The sequence below is a fragment of the Budorcas taxicolor genome, chromosome 8 (genome assembly GCF_023091745.1).
Source record: "Budorcas taxicolor isolate Tak-1 chromosome 8, Takin1.1, whole genome shotgun sequence".
Lineage (NCBI taxonomy): Eukaryota > Metazoa > Chordata > Mammalia > Artiodactyla > Bovidae > Budorcas > Budorcas taxicolor.
The window spans coordinates 76330020-76353294 of NC_068917.1; the positions used below are offsets into that span (position 1 = coordinate 76330020).

Here is a 23275-nt window from a genome sequence, read left to right on the forward strand (position 1 = left end):
TATGGGAGTTTTTTCCCGCCTTATTCCCTGATTTTATAATCTGACCTACAAGTAACACGCAGCCATTTGCTCTGTTAAATAGTTAGCCCCTGCTTATTTTCTCTCTGTAACTGTACTATAATGTGCTTTTAGTGCAAGGACTGTGTGGTTTTAATCCCTTATACTCAATACAGAAGTAAATACAGAGCACCTAATAGAATGGCTTTTAAGTACTGGTTGATGTTGGGCTTTGTAGAATGAATAGTACAGTATATTCAGTTTTACACCGTGGTGTTACATATGCATGTAGCATAAACACTAGATTTATTCCTTCCTCCTGATAGCACCGACCATGGTGAGTTGTCTGGGCCAAAGGTTTTAAGCTGGAGATGGGGTGCTGTCCAGACCTTTTGAAATTACGTGCAAATTTTTGTGTGTACTTAAATGTGTACAGTTCCTTGGGAGAGTGTGTATAACTTTGAGTAGATTCTCAGAGAGTTCCAAAAAGATAAAGTGCCCTGGACCTAGACAATGAAGGAAGCAAAGAAAGCTTTGCAAAATCAAGCTCAACTTGAAAAATCACTAAAATGAAAATGATAAAATGCAGTGCTGGTCAGTTTATTGATGTGCCACATTGGTCAGTAAGTTTTAAAATTTAAAGTATGTAATGTTCTTTATTATATGTGAAGTTGCTCAGTCGTGTCTGACTCTTTGCGACCCCATGGACTGTAGCCTACCAAGATCCTCCATCCATGGAATTTTCCAGGCAAGAATACTGGAGTGGGTTGCCATTTCCTTCTCCATTATTATATAAAGTCACTTTAAAAATTCTTACAGTGAGCTAATGTTGGCAAGAAAATGACCCTTCTCCCATAGTAAGAGTTTGCTTTTTTATGTAACGTGCGTTTGATGGGGTCTTCCCTACTTTAGCATAATGCTTAGTAGTGAAGAACTTGTAACAGTGGGGAATTGTGTAGTGTGATTGCTTTATCTTAAAGCCCAATTCTGTAACTTAGATTTTTTTCTTTAGGAAAATGACTGGTGTCAAAAAGCAAGGGAAAAAACCTGATAATTTTATTTGAACTTGACTGTGAAGTTAGCACTGACTTTGAGTGTAACATGACTGATTCTAGTAGCCCCTGCTGTGTCTGTGTGTGGGAGCCACAAGAAGAGCTGTGCATTTTGAAGGTGCATAGCACAAAGCATTGCTGGTATAAGTGTGTTCTATTTACAAACATTTGTTTGAGGCCATAATTTGAATTGATTTATTTATGATTGTTAAAGTTCTATCTGAAATTATTTTTGCATTTAAAGAATTTCCCTTGAAGCAACTGACAAACAACTAATCTCAAAAATATACAAGTAACTCCTGCAGCTCAATTCCAGAAAAATAAACAACTCAATCAAAAAATGGGCCAAAGAACTAAACAGACATTTCTCCAAAGAAGACATACAGATGGCTAACTAACACATGAAAAGATGCTCAACATCACTCATTATCAGAGAAATGCAAATCAAAACCACAGTGAGGTACCATTTCACACCAGTCAGAATGGCTGCGATCCAAGTCTACAAGCAGTAAATGCTGGAGAGGGTGTGGAGAAAAGGGAACCCTCTTACACTGTTGGTGGGAATGCAAACTAGTACAACCACTACGGAGAACAGTGTGGAGATTCCTTAAAAAACTGGAAATAGAACTGCCTTGTGAGCCAGCAATCCCACTGCTGGGCATGCACACTGAGGAAACCAGAATTGAAGGAGACACATGTACTCCAGTGTTCGTCGCAGCACTGTTTATAATAGCCAGGACATGGAAGCAACCTAGATGTCCATCAGCAGATGAATGGATAAGAAAGCTGTGGTACATATACACAATGGAGTATTACTCAGCCATTAAAAAGAATATGTTTGAATGTATTCTCAGTTCTAATGAGGTGGATGAAACTGGAGCCGATTATACAGAGTGAAGTAAGCCAGAAAGAAAAACACCAATACAGTATACTAACATATATATATATGGAATTTAGAAAGATGGTAATAATAACCCTGTGTGTGAGACAGCAAAAGAGACACAGATGTATAGAACAGTCTTTTGGACTCTGTGGGAGAGGGAGAGGGTGGGATGATTTGGGAGAATGGCATTGAAACATGTATAATATCATATAAGAAATGAATCGCCAGTCTAGGTTTGATGCAGGATACAGGATGCTTGGGGCTGGTGCACTGGAATGACACAGAGAGATGGTGCTGGGAGGCGGGTTCAGGATTGGGAACACGTGTACACCCATGGCGGATTCATGTTGATGTATGGCAAAACCAATACAGTATTGTAAAGTAAAATAAACTAAAATTAAAAAAAAAAAGAGGTAATTAAGACCATCAGAGCTACAAAACCACATGCTTCAAACTGATTCAGACCTTTCACTAAATTAGACCATCTCAGAATGTGTTGGAATCGTGAGGTTTTGCCAGCTGTATAATCAGTTCCTTATTCAATTCCTTAAATAGAGATTTGTTGATAAACCAACCTACTGTTTTTAAAAGGAAGTTTTTTGGAAAAAAAATAATAAAGCTTTCCTTAAAAAAAAAAAAGAATTTCCCCATTTTAGTTATATCTGTCTTAATTTTATAGTCCTTGGGTTTGTGTATATCAGCTTATCAGAAGTATATAAGAAAAAATTAGCACAATAATTATTAATGTTTAATGGTGCTATCATGGAATGTTTCATGAATTGTTGATTTCTTTATATTCATGAATTTAGTGAATTAATAAAGCACTGATATTTTTTGTTTGTTATGTGCCTATTTAAAAAAAATGGTGTCATTGGTTTACTTTGGGAAGAGTTTTGTGGGGGGAGTGAACCAAATATTCTTGACTCAAAATTTCATGAAAGAACTTTAGATTTACTTTATTTCTGAGGGCAGGTTGATATATAGACTTGGAATATATTAGGAAAACATACTGAGTTGTTACTAAGAAACTCTGTCGTGAGTTGGGAGAGAAGAACTAATGTCTTTTTTGTTTGTTTCAATTATACAGCAGATATAATTTCTACAGTAGAATTTAATCATTCTGGAGAGTTACTAGCAACCGGAGATAAAGGTGGTAGAGTTGTCATCTTTCAGCAGGAGCAGGAGGTAAGTGTTTAAAGTTTGATATCTACATGTCAGTTTGCTCTTGGGACTGGAGCTTATGCTGGAGAATCTCATCAGAGGATGTTGGCAAATTTTTCTTTAAAAATTTGTTGTATATCAAGCAGAATATTGAATGTGTAAGTAGCTCTAGTTCTCTTAGCTTTGTGTGTCTGTGTACATGTGCCTGTTGTTTTGATTTAATTGTGAAAGGATTTGGTTAGAGAAAGGAGTGAGAAGGGTGTTATACAAGATTTTAACTGATTTTATAGCCTTGGCCCTCATTTTTTTTTCTCCTAAAATTCCATAAAGTAAAATTGTTTTGACCTCTTCTCAGTGTATAATCATCTTTGTGTAATTAGGGGTGGGAGCCTGGTTTAAAGGAAAAAGCTGCTCAACTATTTTGATATCAGTTTATACTAATACAATTACTGCAATTTAAGTATAAAGGTTTTAAATGATAGTTGCATGTATACACATGTAATGTACATAATTTATAAGCTTAGTTACTCTTTAAAGTGGATTTGAACATTGTTTTCCTTTCTTTTTGAAGAAAGGGATTTCTCATTGCAGAACCTGTGATTAAAGTAGGGTTGATTTGGTTTTGTATACAACATAGGCACACTTCTAAATCTGATTGACTAGATTTCTCACTAAAATTTTACACTAAACAAAATTTGTCACACTAGATATTCCCTTAGTCTCCCTCTCCATTTGTAGATCAAAGCTAGTTTATCATTTGCTTCCAAACATTCTATCCCTGTCTATACTATCTTCAAAAAGAGTTGAAAGTAATGTGGATAAAATGCAGGGCTTTATGAACAGATGTCTAAATCATAACACAGAGTTAGCTTTTAAAGGATTGTGAAATTCCTTAAATAAGCAAGAATCTAGTAATAATACTACTACTTTGCACTTCTATAGCGCCTTTGACCTGAGGATCTCAAAGTGCTTTACAAACACTAATGAATTAATCCTCACAACACCCAGTGAGGTAGGTAATTTAATTTTAAAAGAAATGATTAATAGTGTCTGATTAGAAGATGCACAAGCACTAAATATGTCTCCTTTTATTATTTTTCTTTTTGGTTGGAAGGAAATATGAAAATAAGACTCAAGGTTTTCTTGACAAAGGATGTTTTTGTGGGAAGTGGGGGCAGCTAAAAACTTGACCATAACAATCTAGGAAAACTTGGAGTTGAAATAGAGCCTTACAGATCATTATAGTTTACCTTTATTTCCAAATGAGAAAGCAGATTGTTAAGAGATCACTTGATTACCCAAACTCACAACCAGAACCCAGAACTTCCAGCATGTCCCCTCTCGGTGCACTCCAGTGCCTTTCATGTTAAGTCACCAAAATGTGAGTTGTTCTTTAGAAGTTAGAGGTGGATTTCCTGTAGACATTCTCTGCCTTTTTGTCGTTTGGTTTGTTTTTTTACTGAAAATTAATGGCATTCTATATATTGTTTTAAAAACAAAAGGTGTTTGGAAAAAAAACATTTAAATTTGTTTGCTTCCCAAGCGTTTCCATCTTGAAGGGCTTTACATTGTGGGTTTCTGAGCCTACATTTTTAGTGGGGGCTTTGTGTTGTTTAAAAGTATAAATTGTCATTCTTAACTGCATGTAAGTGTTCAAGACAGAAATCCATTATCTAGAACCTCAGATTAGTAGTATGTCTTTTGAGAATTACTTAGTGTAAATCTCAGGGTATTTTTTAGTGATAAAAAAGATGATTATTATTCTCCTTCTTGAGATTTATGTTGTTAATGTTAATTTGATATTTCACCCAATATATTTTCCACATTTTTTAAGCCCTTATTCTGGAGCTTCTAATGTTATGCTGTCTTCAGGACATTCCGTACCTATGTTAATTATAAATGTATGTGCCTTATATCAGTAGCTAACATACTTAGGTTAGATTTTATGAGTTCATAGCTAAATGTCTGTAAAATAGTGTTAGAGTTTGAAAATTGGAAGCGAACTTAGAGATAGTCTCTTTCTAATGTTTAGGTAAATCTCAGCAAAAGTTTATATAAAGTTATATTGCTCAGTTTAATAGCAAAGGCCTGGAATTAGAACTTGGATCCCTAAATTTCAGTAGCTGCTTCTAACCACCACTGCTGTTATATGTATATCTCAGGGTATGTTGGCACTTAACAAGTGAGCGGTTTTAAGAACCTGCTAGTTTTCTTTGCAAAATACAGTGATGTTTGAACTATTGTGTCTACAGTGGCAGGGTTCCTTGCTAAAATTCTCTTGACTGGAGACTTAAATATTTCCACTCACTCCTTGTATAGTCCTTACTTAATTAAGAGGAGGTCATACTACAGTAGCAGTGAGCCTTGCACATCAGACTTTGACCGCAGTACCCCACCTTTCTGTCTCATTTTACTCTTAAGGTGTGGCAGGTCCCCTTCCTGTCATCTTGTCGGGCACACTTTGCTTCCTGTCCATCTATTCCCCAGGCGAAGAAACCGGGTGCTCATTTACAAGATTTTCATTTGGTTCAAGTGTATTTCAGCCTGGTGATTCTGTAGCATGTTCTACTGTTTTGTGTGTGTGTGTGTTTTAAACTGACATGTTTGAATGATTTTCTGTTTGACAGAATCTCTGAGGTAGAAGCGGGGCATGTAGGGAAATTGAGGCACAGGGTAGATCGAGTTTCCAGGAGGCATCACACCCATCACACAGTCAGAGTCCAGACTTTGGAATTTCACCCAGTGTTCTGTGTAGTGTGTCCTGAAATAAGGCACCCATCTTGCTGATTTCACAGCTTGTGTGTGTTAGGTTGGTACAGAATTTTGAATCATGACGAGGGTCATACATGTATTCATTAATCAAAATAGGAACCACTACAGTCAACACATTGTTGCCAAATAAGAATGTTTATTCCTGTAGCATAAAAGTCCATACTTCAGGATTTGACGAACTCTTGGAAAGCATTTTCTGCCTCCTGCTGGTTGTGGAAGCAGTTTCCCTGCAAAAACTTGCTGAGTTGCTTAAAGAAGTGGTTGGTTGGTTGGCAAGGGATCAGGTGAATGTGGTGGATGAGGCAAAACTTTGTAGCCCAGTTTGTTAAACTTTTGAAGCCTTGTGTTGTGGAGAAGAATTGGGCCCTTTCTGTTGATCAGTGCCAGCTGCAAGGGTTGCGGTTTTTGGTGCATCTCATTGGTTTGCTGAGCATACTTCTCAGATGTAATCATTTCACCGGGATTCAGAAAGCTGTAGTGGATCAGACCAACAGTAGACCACCAGTGACCATTACCTTTTTTTGGTGCAAGTTTGGCTTCGGGAAGTGCTTTGGAGCTTCTGCTTGGTCCAACCACTGCCAGTTTTCATATACAATCCCCTTTTTGTCGCATGTCACAATCTGATTGAGAAGTGGTTCGTTGTTGTGTAGAATAAGAGAAGACAACACTTCAAAACAACTATTTTTGGTCAGCTCATAAGGTACCCACTTACCAAGCTTTTTCATCTTTCAAATTTGCTTCAGATACTGAATGACCATAGAATGGTACATGTTAAGTAAGTTCTTCTACAACTTCTCATGTAGTTGTAAGAGGATCAGCTTTGATGATGACTCTCAATTAATTGGTTATTGTCAACTTCCCATGGCCAGCCACTCTGCTCTTCATCTCAAGGCTCTCGTCTCGTTTGCAGAACTTATTGAACCACCACTGTACTGTACATTTGTTAGTAGTTCCTAGGCCAGATGTGTTGTTGATGCTGCGAGTTGTCTCCAATTCTTTATGACCCATTTTTAACTCAAAAAAGTAGCTTGAATTTGCTTTTTGTCTGACGTCATTTCCATAGTCTAAATATAAACACCTAGTAATAAGTCATTAGCAGAAAAAAACATATAGCAGGAAATGCACATTAAAATGGTATATAAAATAACCACATTTATTTACGGATGTATCCCAAAGAAAGGCAATGCCAAAGAATGTTCAAGGTACTACACAATTGCACTCATCTTGCACGCTAGCAGAGTAGTGCTCAAAATTCTCCAAGTCAGGCTTCAATAGTACATGCACCAAGAACTTCTAGATGTTCACGCTGGATTTAGAAAAGGCAGAGGAACCAGAGATCAAATTGCTAACATCCATTGGATCATAGAAAAAACAAGAGAGTTACAGAAAAACATCTGCTTCTGCTTTATTGATTATGCCAAAGCCTTTGACTCTGTAGATCACAACAAACTGGAAAATTCTGAAAGAGATGGAAATACCAGACCACCTGACCTGCCTCTTGAGAAACCTTATGCAGGTCAGGAAGCAACAGTTAGAACTGGATACAGAACAATGGACTGGTTCCAGATCAGAAAAGGAGTACATCAAGGCTGTATATTGTCACCCTGTTTATTTAACTTATATGCAGTATACAGCATTTGAAATGCTGGACTGGAAGAAGCACAAGCTGGAATCAAGATTACCAAGAGAAATATCAATAACCTCAGATATGCAGATGACACCACCCTAATGGCAGAAAGCGAAGAAGAACTAAAGAGCCTCTTGATGAAAGTGAAAGAGGAGAGCGAAAAAGCTGGCTTAAAACTCAACATTCAAGAAAAGATCATGGCATCTGGTCTCATCACTTCATGGCAAATGGATGGGGAAACAATGGAAACAGTGACAGACTTTATTTTGGGGGGGCTCCAAAAGCATCACAGATGGTGACTGCAGCCATGAAATTAATAGGTGCTTGCTCCTTGTAAGAAAAGCTATGACAAACCTAGCACCATATTAAAAAGCATAGACATTACTTTGCCGACAGAGGTTCATCTAGGTAAAGCTATGGTTTTTCCAGTAGTCGTGTATGGTTGTGAGCGTTGGACCATAAAGAAAGCTGAGTGCCGAAGAACTGATGCTTTTGAACTGTGGTGTTGAGAAGACTCTTGAGAGTCCCTTGGACTGCAGGGAGATCAAACCGGTCAATCCTAAAGGAAATCAGTCCTGAATATTCATTGGAAGGACTGATGCTGAAGCTGAAACTCCAGTACTCTGGCCACCTGATGCGAAGAACAGACTCAATGGAAAACACCCTGATGCTGGGAAAGATTGAAAGTAGGAGGAGAAGGGGACGACAGAGGCTGAGATGGTTGGATGGCATCACCGGCTCGATGGACATGAGTTTGAGTAGGCTCCAGGAGTTGGTGATGGACAGGGAAGCCTGGTGTGCTGCAGTCCATGGGGTTGCAAAGAGTCTGACATGACTGAGGGACTGAACTGAATTGATTCCAATATCAAAACTGCAAAGTTCAACAGGTACAAAACTGCAGTTCCTTTTTAACAGCTTAAATAATAGCTTTTGACATCAGAGTGGATGGGGCAGTATTCTTTCTGATGATGGTAATGTGGAGGGAGAGCCCAGGCAGCTGTCAGACTGTGGTGTTCCATACTTTTTAAGGAATCTTTATTTCTATGGGTGCTCACAGGAGATGGTCAGCACTTGTTGAAGTAACTGGTTTCCTGTTGGCTTCCGATTGCTCAGACCTTCTTCTGGTTTCTCTACAGCTTTTTGATACATATAAGCTAAAATGTTGGGGAGGGTTAATATTTTTAAGAGACAGTTAAGGAGAAAGGTGAACAGAAAGGTTGTTCTTACTGATTTTTCTGGATTGTTATGCAGCCTTTGTTTTCTGTTTTCTACCACTGCTGGTTACTTACTAGGATTTCTTTCTCACTTTTCTGTTCTTAATGTAGTATTCCTAAAACTTAACACGGTTTAGGCTTCCCTGGTGGCTCAGCTGGTAAAGAATCTGCCTGCAGTGTGGGAGACTTGGGTTCGATCCCAAGTCTTCCCTGGGTTGGGAAGATTCCCCTGGAGAAGGGAAAGGCTACCCACTCCAGTATTCTGGCCTGGAGAATTCCATGGACTGTCCATGGGGTCGCAGAGAGTCGGACATGACTGTGCTGCTTGCACTTCACTAGCATGGTTTAGAAGAAACCGTTAGCATACTTATCTCAAAAGGTGGATAGTATTGTTTATATGTTTGTATTCCCTTTCTAAATTATTTGGAAAGACTAGAATGAGACTCAACCGCGTGATATTGTTTAATAGAATTTAATATCATATATGCAAAGGGCTTGGTTTAGTGTATTGTTTATTAAAGTGAAGGGACAGAACCTGCTGTTTTAGGGTGACAGGGTAGCATTCTTGGGAGTTGAGTAGTATGTGGGACCTAGATTTGCAACTCCTGGCAATGCAATTTGCTTTTACCAATAAAGAAACGGAGGAGCTCAGACAGATTACTGGTCAGAAGTCGTACAGTTAACAAAGAAGTGAACTCTTACTCTAGAACCTTGGCTGTTCCTCCCGATTCCCTGCCCATTGCATTCCCCTTTCTGACCTGGGTTTAGCAACAACAGTTGATGTGCCACACTCTCTGCCAAGCTCCCTAAATCTTATTAATTCTCACAGTAAAGTAATGGAGATGTTATGCTTACTTACTACATCTCAATTTATTACAAATTTATAAGTGAATTGAGACCTAAGTTAAAAATGCCTTTTCTAAGATCGCACAGCTAGTCAAGTGGGTTAAAAAATGAAAAGCTAATCTGGTATAAATTGGGATGAATATCCACAATGAAAAGTCTTAACTCCTCTAAGTAATGAATCTTATAAATCAAGAAAATCAGTTTCATTTATAGTAATGAGAAAAGACTTGGACCTCAGACTTTTTAATAATAGCCATTAAGGAATGATGTCTTCTCTGTAGAAGTTTAGTGACAGAAAAGTTGGAGTTTGGAAGCCTCGAGAGTTTAGAGACCTGGGCTCTCTCTAGTCCTCATTCATATCCATTAACTCGTCCAAGCACCTCTCTTGTTCAGCCGTCTGTTCTCCAGATTCCTAGTTTCAGTTTACCTCTTAATATTCCCAGTAATTAAAATTGCTCTATGCCTTGCTCTTATTCTGTGTCATGGTTTAGAACTAAATTATTCTGGGTAGTTGGTCCCATCACTGCATGGGAAATAGATGGGGAAACAGTGGAAACAGTGTCAGACTTGATTTTGGGGGGCTCCAAAATCACTGCAGATGGTGACTGCAGCCATGAAATTAAAAGATGCTGACTCCTTGGAAGGAAAGTTATGACCAACCTAGATAGCATATTAAAAAGCAGAAACATTACTTTGCCAACAAATGTCCTTCTGGTCAAGGCTATGGTTTTTCCAGTGGTTGTGTATGGATGTGAGAGTTGGACTGTGAAGAAAGCTGAGCACCGAAGAATTGATGCGTTTGAACTGTGGTGTTGGAGAAGACTCTTGAGAGTCCCTTGGACTGCAAGGAGATCCAACCAGTCCATCCTAAAGGAGGTCAGTCCTGGGTGTTCTTTGGAAGGACTGATGCTAAAGCTGAAACTCCAATACTTTGGCCACCTCATGCGAAGAGTTGATTTATTGGAAAAGACCCTGATGCTGGGAGGGATTGGGGGCAGGAAGAAAAGGGGATGACAGAGGATGAGATGGCTGGATGGCATCACTGACTCGATGGACATGAGTTTGAGTGAACTCCGGGAGTTGGTGATGGACAGGGAGGCCTGGCATGCTGCGATTCATGGGGTCACAAAGAGTCGGACACGACGGAGCGACTGAACTGAACTGATACAGTCTGAATCATAGCACTTTAACCTTTATAGATTTTATAACATTTTAAAGCATTACAGTTAACCCTTTGAACAACATGGAGTTAATCCCTATATAATTTATGGTCAGCCCTCTGCATCCCCTGATACATAGTACAGTTGTATTTACTATTAAAAATACACACGTAAAAGCAGTCCTGCACTGTTCAGGGATCAACTGTATTAACTGTAACCTACACATTTCCATGGTTGGTTGAATCCACAATATAGAGGACCAAGTACCAGTTATACCTGGACTTCCCACTGTGCAGAAACTTGGCACCCATAACCCCTATGTTAATACATCTTTGCATACATTGTTTTTCATTAGGTTATACTTTGAAGTGGAATTGTTGCGTACATCTTTTAAGGCTTTCAATAAGTATTGACAGATTATTCTCCAGAAAAGCTATGTAAATTTATACTTCTCCCTGTAGTGTATAATTTTTGTCCATATTCTCATCTTTAAAGCAATGATCATTATCATTTTTTAAATTCTTCTTCGGTTTAAAGGCAAAACATTATTCTTTAATTTTGTGTACTAATGATGAGTAGTTACGTATTTGCTGACCATTTTTTAGGTAAGCTACCAACTGTTGACCTTTTCATCTCTCAAGGGGGAGAGTGTTAATATTTTTACTAATTGTTTTTAAGGACTTGAAAAGATAGTAATATTTTTTACACATGAAAGGTAGTAACCTTGTCTTATGATGCACTGTTCTCCCTAGTATGCTTTTTTTTCTTAACTTTTAAATATTTTTCTTCTTACCTTGTCAGAAGTCAACCTTTCTCTGTTCTTTGCTTTCATTTTTATATTTAGAAGCTCCTTTTCACTTGAGAATTATATTGAAATTCACTACTGTAATTTCTCTTAGGTTCTTTTATGTACTTTTTAAACATTTAATTTTTCCCTCTGAAATTTATTTTTGTGTAAGAAATGAAGTTCTAATTCTCTTTCCAAATGTTTGTTTGGCTCTAAAACCATTGGATTTTACTGCTCTTTTCTATTTTGGTTGGTTGAATCTCAGGGGCATACTTGAGTTCATGACACTACCACTAGAGATCATGGCCAGGCCCTTTATTTAAGTAAACATACACATAGGTGTGCAATAGTGCACACATTAACTTTTATTTGCGTGATGTGCTGCTGTTCACCTCCCACTTCATAGATAACTGTTTGAATGTGTTTTTGTAATTGTCATTTTGTTTTTGTGTACTGAACTGTATTTATTTGTGGCAAAATATAACATTCAACTTCGCAGCAGTTTCCATGTGTACAGCAGGGTTTTGCCAACCACATGCACATTACTGTGCAGCAAACCCCCCAGTATAACTGGAACTCTGTACCCCCTGAACAGCAGCTTCTTGCCATCGACCCTCCTCCAGTCCCTGGCTGTCACCATTCTACTTACTGTTTCTGTGAGGTTGACTGCTTTAGATAATCCATATATATAAGTGGAATTGTACAGTATTTATCATTAATGACTGGCTTTATTTTTTTTTTTAGCATAATGTCCTTAAGGTTCATCCATGTTGTAGCCTATTCTGTGAGGTTGACTGCTTTAGATAATCCATATATATAAGTGGAATTGTGCAGTATTTATCATTAATGACTGGCTTTATTTTTTTTTTCAGCATAATGTCCTTAAGGTTCATCCATGTTGTAGCCTATGATAGTTCATTTTTTTTTAAGGCTGAATAATTTATATGTGTGTGCACATACCGCCCACCACATTTTCTTTATTCATTATCCATCAGTGGACATTTAGGTTATTTCTGCCTCTTAGCTATTGTGAGTAATGTCTTTTGAGATTCCTTTTTCGCTTCTTTTGGATTTATACCCAGATTGCCAGATCATCCAGTAGTTTTTTTCTTTTTTTTCCCCTCAGTGTGGCATATGGAATCTTAGTTCCCAACCAGGGATCTAACCTGTGGCCCTTAGAGTAGAGGCATAGTCTTAACCGATGCAATGCCAAGGAAGTCCCTATTATATGTTTTTGAGGAACCCCCATGGTATTTTCAAAGTGGCTACACAATTTGTATGCCAGTTTTTTTTTTTTTTTTTTAAACTCTGTTGAAATATACACAGAAAAATGCACAAAACACTAGTGGATTATCACGCAGCAGATATCTCAGTCAGGAGCTAGAACTTCCCCACTTCCATCAACCCTCCTCATTCCCTTTCCAAGCCACTCCTTTCTCTTTCCTCCTTATAAGTCTAGTTTGGCTTGTAGTTTTAGCACTTTTTATAAATGGAATCTACAGTAAGTATTCTGTGTCTGGCCTTTGTGCTCAGTTTTTGTTGATGTAATAATTTGCTCACTTTCATTACTATATTGTGGTCTTCTGTATTACTGTACCACAATCTAGCCATTCTGTTACAGATGCGGATGTTTTGGTTGGTTCAGTTTGTGGCTATAAAGAATAAAAAGTTTAAGACAACATAGTAAAAAAAAAGACAGCATAGTAAAAAGGGAAGCCTGGTGTGCTGCAGTCCATGGGGTTGCAAAGAGCTGGACACAACTGAGTGACTGAACAACAATAGTAAAAAGTGGTTCTGCCCATTCTATTCTCATATAATGTATGAGAATTCTGGCTCTTCAACATCTTTGCCATTGCTTTGTCCGTAATTTTATAACAATGTATGAAAATTCTGGCTCTTCCACATCTTTGCCAATGCTTTGTCCGTAATTTTATAATTTAAGCATTTTGAGATTATGAGGGTGTCTTGTTATAGTTTTAATTTGTACTTTCTTGATTAATACTGAGGTTCAGCGTCTTTTTATGGGTTTATTGGCCACTGGATATCATCTTTTGTGAAGTACCTACTAAAATTTCTTGCACTTTTTTCTGCTAGATTGTCTGTCGTTTTTCTCACTGATGTGTAGGCTTAGCACCTTTTGAATATTAACCCTTTGTCAGTTGTATTTGTTGGAAGTATCTCCTATTCTATGTTTTACCTTTTTATTTTTCTGAATGATACCTTTTGGTAAGTAGAGATAATTAATATAATTCAGTTTATCTATATAAGTTTTTCTCTAGACTTACTGCTTTTTCTTTCCTGTAAAAGAAATACTTCTCTACTTCAAGGTCCAAGAAGATAATATATTCCCATTATTGTTTAGATATGTGCTTTCCAGTATGGTAGTTACTAGCTCCATGTGGCTATTTAGAATTTAATTAGTTAAATTAAATGTAAACTTCACTTCCTTAGTCACAGTGGCTACAGTGGTATTCAACAACCACATATGACTGGTGGCTACCATATTGGACAGCGCAGGTAAGGACTGTTTCCATTGTTGCAGAAAGCTCTCTTGGATAGTGTTGTACTAGAAGCATTTACAGTTATATTCCTGATAATTCACTTGGAATCAATTTATATGAGTGGCTTAAGGTGGGTGTAGTAAGGGTCAGGGTTTGTTTTATTATACTGAATATATGAATAACCAATAAACCGAAAACTATTCAGTGGAAAGGCCATTCTGGCCCAGCAGTTGCACTTTTGCCCTAATTCAGGCCTACCTGAATTATATGGACTGCAGTTTCTACTCTTGACTAAAGCTTCTTATACACAAGTTACCTGAAGGCTGAGATTCTGTGTTATTAAATCTCTGTATACCTCTGGGACCCAGTGTACATAGTACTGTAGTCTTTTGCTTACATTAAAAATAGCATTCATATTAAAAATTGAATTGCTGTTTATTGTAACTTTCTTGGAGAATAATAGGACAAATGTTTTGAGACCGAGTAAGTAATTTTCAGTGGAAGATATATGGAATTTCTTCTAAAGAGATATTGGTACATAGCTATTAAATGGGTTGGGTTATTAGATTTGGTGTAAGAGTATTATAATGAGACCAAGATTCTCAGTTTGAATTCTACCCTTTCCACATCCCCAGTGTGCATTATGTTCTGTGACATGTTCTGCATTCTCAGTATTGGTGAATGCACTCAATAATAATTAATCCAGATACAGCTGTGACCATGAATGATCAATCCAGATAAATGATAAATCCAAACTACTGGAAAAAACAACCTAAAGCCTGTGCTTGTGAGATAATGATTCAACAAGATTTTCTTTTTATAAAGAGTAATAATAATGACCAACAGGCTATTCTTAGTATCACGTCATCCTAAACATTTCATTTGTTAATTCATATTTAGTTAAAATAGTTGATTATAAATACTACCTTTCTTTTAAATGAATTTTCCATTGGTTCTTTGAACTAGACATTTAATGTTTTTGGTGGAAATGTTTTTGATTGTGTGATGATGGATTAATAAGTGAAACTCTAGAAATGATTACAATTTTCATTTTTGCTAAGGTATTAGTGTTAATTGAAGAAGTTCACAAGTAGTCTCTATCCAATAGCTTCAGTTATATTCACTCGCACTGATACTAAATGAAATAAATCATTGGTGTATGCTAGGCTCATAATTAAGAAAGATAATTTAAGGAGGGTTAGCATTTTTGGGTAGTGTTGGATGTAGTCTCAGTGAGTAATACAGCCCTGTAAATGTGGTCTTGAGTGGAGGAGGTCGGGGTCAAATGTACCATTGCACTTATGAGGGCTCTTCTCTTCAGGAGCTTTCCAGCAGTGAAATGACCTAAAGGCAGGCATGAGAAAGGCAGAGAAAGAAGGTGTGCCTCACCCTTCTTTCTGCTGTTTCTGATGAGTTTTTCTTATTTAGTCTTTACTTTTTGGATGAAACTTGTTATGTATGCTCAGTAGTCCTCTATTAAGTATGTCATATATAATGGTAAAGTAGCAATCAAAATGATACATATTTTAATACCACTTTTCCTAATAAATTGAGCCTAATTAAGTAAAGGGTTTATCTAGCTTTTCTTTTTTTTCTTTAAAGCATTTGTATCGATTCCTTGGAAGCTTTAAATATAAAAAACAATAGAATTGTATATAAGATGATACAGGGTCTGTTAGAATTGATTAAATGTTTGATTAATTTGAAATATTTCTCAACTGGTCCAAATATTTTTGTTTCCATTTTAGAACAAAATCCAGTCTCATAGCAGAGGAGAATATAATGTTTACAGCACCTTTCAGAGCCATGAACCAGAGTTTGACTACTTGAAAAGTTTAGAAATAGAAGAAAAGATCAACAAAATTAGGTGGTTACCCCAGAAAAATGCTGCTCAGTTTTTATTGTCTACCAATGGTAAGTGTACATTTTTTCTTTTCATATACCCACTATGTACACATATCCTGTGGGTTTCTTTCCCCTTTTCAAAGAGGAGTAGTTGTTAAGAGGCCTCTAGAGATAGACATTTGGAAATATTTCTTCTTCATATAGAATGTAAAGTCTTTTTTTGTCTTTTTTATTTTCTTTCAGTTTTTAAATTCTCTGAAAGAGCTCCTTAGATGTCCTTGTTCTTTAGTGCACACACTGTTTGTAGTAAAAAGAATGAGGTTTACATCTGCTTTGGGTCAGATCCTGTTCCTGCTCCTTCTTCGCTTAGGAGCCTTGGGCAGGTTGCTGACCCTGCTTGGGTCTCCTCGTCTGCGCACTCAGGGTGGTAGATTTGCATTACCATCTGGTTGCGGGGAGTACACACGATGGGTATTCATTTCCTTCCCTCTTCATTTTTAAGTGTGCCTAACTCTCCAAAGAGTATTTCATACTGTAAATGCAAAACACTGTCAAAGGACAGTCCCCACTCCAGGACACTCTCTAGAAGAGCTCTCGTCTTACTTGATCCTCGTTCAAGAAGGACACAAACTGGAGTTGCCTCATTGCCATACTCTCGTGTTTCTGTAGGAAGAGTTACTAAATGAAGGTTAGAATTATATAATGATTCTATCAGAATTTAAAGTCCTTTATGACAGGTTAAGAAGTGGGTCATTTCTTTTTGTTCTTCTTACTTTCACCTGAGTTGTGACTTGGCTTATCCCTGCGGATTTGGGTCTAGAGAGAGTCATTAGCATAGTTGAGGAGTACTTCCAGGTGTTCTGGGTAGCCAGTCTATAAAAATTTAAAGTAAAAGCTTTTTGATGTTGGAACAAGAATTGGGGAAGACTTCCATTTTCTCATTCCCTTGGTATTAGTAAAATCAGATACTAGCACCTAGAACTCACCATTCTTTAGCACTTGAAGAATCTAAACTCAGGTGACTTTGGTTGACACAGTAGAAAACATTAAGTGCTGGCTTCATCACGTTAGGCCTTCTCACCCACTTTGTCAGATTCTTGGAAATGCATTCCACAGAATGATACCGCAGGCTGATAACATGAACTGCATTTTCCTCTCCTTATTAAAAGGAAAATACATAGAAATAATGATTTAAAGCTTGTAATTTACAACATTATAAATGGAGGCTATGTGTTCACTCATGTTGTATGTTGGTTTCTAATCTTGGTTCAGTTTTTATTTGTACAGTTAACGTAAGTTCTTTCAAACAGCACTTCAGGTACTGCTCTTTGACATCAAATATGTATTATTGTGGAGAAGGAATGGCAACCCACTCCAGTATTCTTGCCTGGAGAATCCCGTGGACAGAGGAGCCTGGCAGACCATGGTCCATAGGGTCACAGAGAGTCGGACATGACTGAAGTGACTAAGCTTGCATGCAGTAGGTGTTATACAATTTAGGCAGTTTCTACTTTGGAAGTAAATGTCCTAGGAAGTGTGTTTGCTTGTAGTAATTTTGGCAGTTCACTTCTTGCAGGCTAAATTGTTTTATTTTTTATAGAGGGGAATTTTTTAAATACAAGCTGAAGTAGCATAATGAAGTCCCATATACCAGACACCCAGCTTCAGCAGTTCTCAGTTCATCACCAGTTGTGTTTCGCTGGTACTTCTTACCCTGCCTTCTCAGTATTATTTGAAAGCAAACCCCATTTCATCTCTCAGTTTTCATTTGTATCTCTGCGTGTTGTCCATGCAGGTTTCCTTTGTGATTTGAAATAAATAAGGCATCATACAGTCAGCCCAGCCTTTCTAGACACTGAACTTGACAAGAGCTCAGTGGAAGGAGAAACCACTGGAAATTCCAAGGGTTGGGTCAGGGGTTATGTGAATCTGAGTGCTGTTTTTGTGTAGACAGAACAAACAGTGTTCCCCAAATAGGATTATGTAAATTTGAAAAATCGTTGATTAGTAATACAGCTTATTTTTAAGGGCAATAACAATGCGTTGTACCTGTTTGGGTTTTTGTTATTGTTGTTGTTGTTAATGGATACTAAGTAAAACACAACTTTTGGGATGGTAGCTGTATTATTTTTTGTGCTAAAAGTAGAATCCAATGTGGAAGAATGTAACAAGTATGCAAATTTTACTAACCACAGTATCTGGGGGTGCTGAGACTAGGAAAAGGGATGAGAGGAGTAGGACTTGAGCTGCATCTGAAAAGCTTTATTCTTTGAAAAGAGAGAAGGCAAATATGGAAAAATGTCAATTTCTGTTAAATCTGAGCAGTATCTGACAGCATAATACCTGTACTTTCTCTCTTCATAATGTAATGGGTCTTTATACTCACAGAAAAGTTAGAAAACTACTGGGGAGACTGATGGAAAATAGGACCAAACATTCCAACTTTGAGTAATCAGAATTAATCTTCATCTTTGCATTGGCTTTCTGTGATCGTCACTATTCAAGTATTTCCCAGATTGTTTTTACTTAAATAATTTCATAGTCCTCTTCTTATAACTTTATTCATTTAATGTTTCTTCAAGTGACTTTATTCTCCTTCTCTTTAACCTCCTTTGCCTTTCTCTGAATTCTCTTCAGTTTCTGTGTGTTGCAAAAACATTCAGCTCTAAAATCTGTTGACCATGGGTCTTTGAATATATGACTAATAAAAGTTTACTTGTGAATAGGTTGTCTTAACAGCTTATTCAGTTCAGTTCAGTCGCTCATTCGTGTCTGACTCTTTGCGACCCCATGAATTGCAGCACGCCAGGCCTCCCTGTCCATCACCATCTCCCGGAGTTCACTCAGACTCTCGTCCATCGAGTCCGTGATGCCATCCAGCCACCTCATCCTTGGTCGTCCCCTTCTCCTCCTGCCCCCAGTCCTTCCCAGCATCAGAGTCTTTTCCAGTGAGTCAACTCTTCTCATGAGATGGCCAAAGTATTGGAGTTTCAGCTTTAGCATCATTCCTTCCAAAGAAATCTCAGGGTTGATCTCCTTCAGAATGGACTGGTTGGATCTCCCTGCAGTCCAAGGGACTCACAAGAGTCTTCTCCAACACCACAGTTCAAACGCATCAATTCTTCAGCGCTCAGCCTTCTTCACAATCCAACTCTCATGTCCACACATGACCACAGGAAAAACCATAGCCTTGACTAGACAGACCTTAGTCGGCAAAGTAATGTCCTGCTTTTGAATATACTATCTAGGTTGGTCATAACTTTTCTTCCAAGGAGTAAGCATCTTTTAATTTCATGGCTGCAGTCACCATCTGCAGTGATTTTGCAGCCCCCCTAAATAAAGTCTGACACTGTTTCCACTGTTTCCCCATCTGTTTCCCATGAAGTGATGGGACTGGATGCCATGATCTTTGTTTTCTGAATGTTGAGCTTTAAGCCAACTTTTTCATTCTCCTCTTTCACTTTCATCAAGAGGCTTTTTAGCTCCTCTTCACTTTGTGCCATAAGGGTGGTGTCATCTGCATATCTGAGGTTATTGATATTTCTCCTGGCAATCTTGATTCCAGCTTGTGCGTCTTCCAGTCCAGCGTTTCTCCTGATGTACTCTGCATATAAGTTAAATAAGCAGGGTGACAATATACAGCCTTGACGTACTCCTCTTCCTATTTGGAACCAGTCTGTTGTTCCATGTCCAGTTCTAACTGTTGCTTCCTGACCTGCATACAAGTTTCTCAAGAGGCAGGACAGGTGGTCTGGTATTCCCATCTCTTTCAGAATTTTCCACAGTTTATTGTGATCCACACAGTCAAAGGCTTTGGCAGTCAATAAAGCAGAAATAGATGTTTTTCTGGAACTCTCTTGCTTTTTCCATGATCCAGCAGATGTTGGCAATTTGATCTCTGGTTCCTCTGCCTTTTCTAAAACCAGCTTGAACATCAGGGAGTTCACGGTTCACGTATTGCTGAAGCCTGGCTTGGAGAATTTTGAGCATTACTTTACTAGCATGTGAGATGAGTGTAATTGTGCGGTAGTTTGAGCATTCTTTTGCGTTTCCTTTCTTTGGGATTGGAATGAAAACTGACCTTTTCCAGTCCTGTGGCCACTGCTGAGTTTTCCAAATGTGCTGGCATATTGAGTGCAGCACTTTCACAGCATCATCTTTCAGGATTTGAAAGAGCTCAACTGGAATTCGATCACCTCCACTAGGCTGTGTTCGTAGTGATGCTTTCTAAGGCCCACTTGACTTCACTTTCCAAGATGTCTGGCTCTAGATTAATGATCACATCATCATGATTATCTGGGTGGTGAAGATCTTTTTTTGTACAGTTCTTCCATGTATTCTTGCCACCTCTTCTTAATATCTTCTGCTTCTGTTAGGTCCAGACCATTTTGTCCTTTATCGAGCCCATCTTTGCATGAAATGTTCCCTTGGTATCTCTGATTTTCTTGAAGAGATCTCTAGTCTTTCCCATTCTGTTGTTTTCCTCTATTTCTTTGCATTGATCGCTGAAGAAGGCTTCCTTATCTCTTCTTGCTATTCTTTGGAACTCTGCATTCGGATACTTATATCTTTCCTTTTCTCCTTTGCTTTTCACCTCTCTTCTTTTCACAGCTATTTGTAAGGCCTCCCCAGACAGCCATTTTGCTTTTTTGCATTTCTTTTCCATGGGGATGGTCTTGATCCCTGTCTCCTGTACAGTGTCACGAACCTCATTCCATAGTTCATCAGGCACTCTATCAGATCTAGGCCCTTAAATCTATTTCTCACTTCCACTGTATAATCATAAGGGATTTGATTTAGGTCATACCTGAATGGTCTAGCTGTTTTCCCTACTTTCTTCAATTTAAGTCTGAATTTGGCAATAAGGAGTTCATGGTCTGAGCCACAGTCAGCTCCTGGTCTTGTTTTTGTTGACTGTATAGAGCTTCTCCATCTTTGGCTGCATAGAATATAATCAGTCTGATTTCAGTGTTGACCATCTGGTGATGTCCATGTGTAGAGTCTTCTCTTGTGTTGTTGGAAGAGGGTGTTTGCTATGACCAGTGCGTTTTCTTGGCAAAATTCTATTAGTCTTTGCCCTGCTTCATTCCATATTCCAAGGACAAATTTGCCTGTTACTCCAGGTGTTTCTTGACTTCCTACTTTTGCATTCCAGATGCCCCTATAATGAAAAGGACATCTTTTTTGGGTGTTAGTTCTAAAAGGTCTTGTAGGTCTTCATAGAACCGTTCAACTTCAGCTTCTTCAGTATTACTGGTTGGGGCATAGACTTGGATAACTGTGATAAGAAGCTTTTTGGATTGTATGTAAAAGCCACACATCCACAAAGGAAACTTGGTAGCATTGGTTTACCCTGTTCTAACCCTCTGTGGTGAGGGGAACACCGGGACTCTGAACTTCTGAAACACTTTAGATATCAGTATTCACAATTTCGGGGAACACTGTAGAACAGTGGTTCTTAACTTTTTGACTGTAACAGTTCTCTCTGCGGAATCTAATAACCCTCTTCACAGAAAATGAGTATATTCACATAGTCTTGTGTGCAGTTTTTTGGAGTTTGATTATTCTCATGTGCCTCCAACTACAGGGCTAAAATTCCAGGTAAAAGTAACTGCTGGACTTTTCTGGTGACTCAGTGGTAAAGAATCTGCCTGCCAATGCAGGAGACACAAGTTCAATCCCTGGTCCAGGACGATCCCACATGCTGTGGAACAATTGAGCCCATGTGCCACAACTACTGAGCTTCTGCTCTAGAGCCCATGGGCTGCAGCTACTAAAGCACCCTAGAGCCCATGCTCCACAGCAAGAGAGACCACCGTAATGAGAAGCCTGCACACTGCAACTAGAGAGTAGGCCTCTCCCCCTACCCCCCAAACCTCTTGCTGCCACTAGAGAAAGCCTGTTCACAGTAACAAAGACCCAGTGTAGCCATAAATAAATAAATAAATACTTAAAAAAAGAAAGAAAGCAACAAACCTACAAGCCCAGCAGCACAGCCCCCAAAAAAAGTTTTCAAAAATACTGTAGAGCATATAAGAATTTAGATTTTTTAAAAAAATTCCCAGCCTGCCTATTCACAAGCACTGTACTGATATTGCGTAGTACTTCTCGGTCTTTTGTGTATGCCATTAAAAGTTTTTAGCACTCTCTTAAGTCACAGATTTTATCACTTAAAATTTTTCATTCTGAAGTTTAATTTTTTTTTCAAAAATCTGTTTGCCCAGTTTTTTTTTCTTTTTCTTTCTCTTTCTTTTTTTTCCTCTATAACACTACCAGGAACCACAAACCAATTACATCTTATTTGAAATGTTTGTTAAGTTTATTGTGATTTCTTTATCTGGATCTTTAATAAGGATGACAAATTTGAGCAGGCCATAAGAAATCATGGGAATGTGTGTGTGATGGTGTTGGAGGGGTTCATCCTTATTAATCTTCAGATGATAATTTCTCCCAAAATGTAGAATTCAGGCATGGCTTATTTATATGATAGATTTGGGGACAGGTTAAAGACTCTAAAATTTGTCATTCTTCACCTATATTATATAAATATATGTTAACCAAATGGCACGTAGAAAACACATATAACTTAACTGCAGTATACCTGAAAACTCCAGTTACATAGGGTTCAGATGAAATAGTTAGCTGCAAGCTTGTAAAGTTGGCAGTTGTTCTCTGTGTACATGTCATCTCTGCTGGGGCACCCACAGTGGTGCTTAGCGTGCTCTTCTCCACTGGGCAGAGGGGTGGCCAGGCCAGAGCAGTTCCTGCTGTGTCTGTATATGATGGAGCACTACAAAGTACTCTATACACTGCTTTTCAGATTCTGGTATATTCATTTGCATATGAAGGGCCATTAAGATGTGGCATTTTATAAGTCCAGTTTTAAGCTTATAATGGGCATGCATGCTCAGTTGTGTCTGACTCTTTGCAACCCCATGGGATGTAGCCCACTAGCCGCCTCTGTCAGTGGGATTCTCCAGGCAAGAATACTGGATTGGGTTGCCATTTCCTGCTCCAGGGGATCTTTCCAACGCAGGGATTGAACCTGCATCTCCTGTGTTGGCAAGTGGATTCTTTACACTGGGCCGCTTGGGCACATAGAGTTAAATAAATGTGCTTGAGTCCATCGTGATGTAAGTGGTTGATTGAGTAAATAAGTGGGGAGAAAGGTGCTGGTTACAGAGAATTCCAAATAACATGTGGATGGATACTCCTCCCTGCCCGGACTGTAACTTGTCCTATTAGACATGGATGGATTTAATGCTTCATTTCCAAAGGGGAAGACAGTAAGTGTGCAGTGGAGAAACCTGGCAGTTTCTTTCCTAACCAAGTGATCACCGGTGGAAAAATCATGTCAGTACTGTGTATACATTTACTTCATTCTGGGCTTTTCCCGATACCCCATGATCTCAATCTGATCATGAGGGGAA

The 23275-nt window shown here is 38.3% G+C and overlaps 1 protein-coding gene across 1 annotated transcript in view; it reads left to right on the forward strand.

Annotated features, from left to right (window-relative positions):
* The window catches only part of PPP2R2A (protein phosphatase 2 regulatory subunit Balpha), an 87609-nt gene that overhangs the window by 51339 nt on the left and 12995 nt on the right, over positions 1-23275 (forward strand). The window contains exons 3-4 of the mRNA XM_052644467.1: positions 3020-3117; positions 15749-15914. Coding sequence (XP_052500427.1) covers positions 3020-3117; positions 15749-15914 — 264 coding nt within the window. The remainder of the gene's footprint in view (positions 1-3019; positions 3118-15748; positions 15915-23275) is intronic.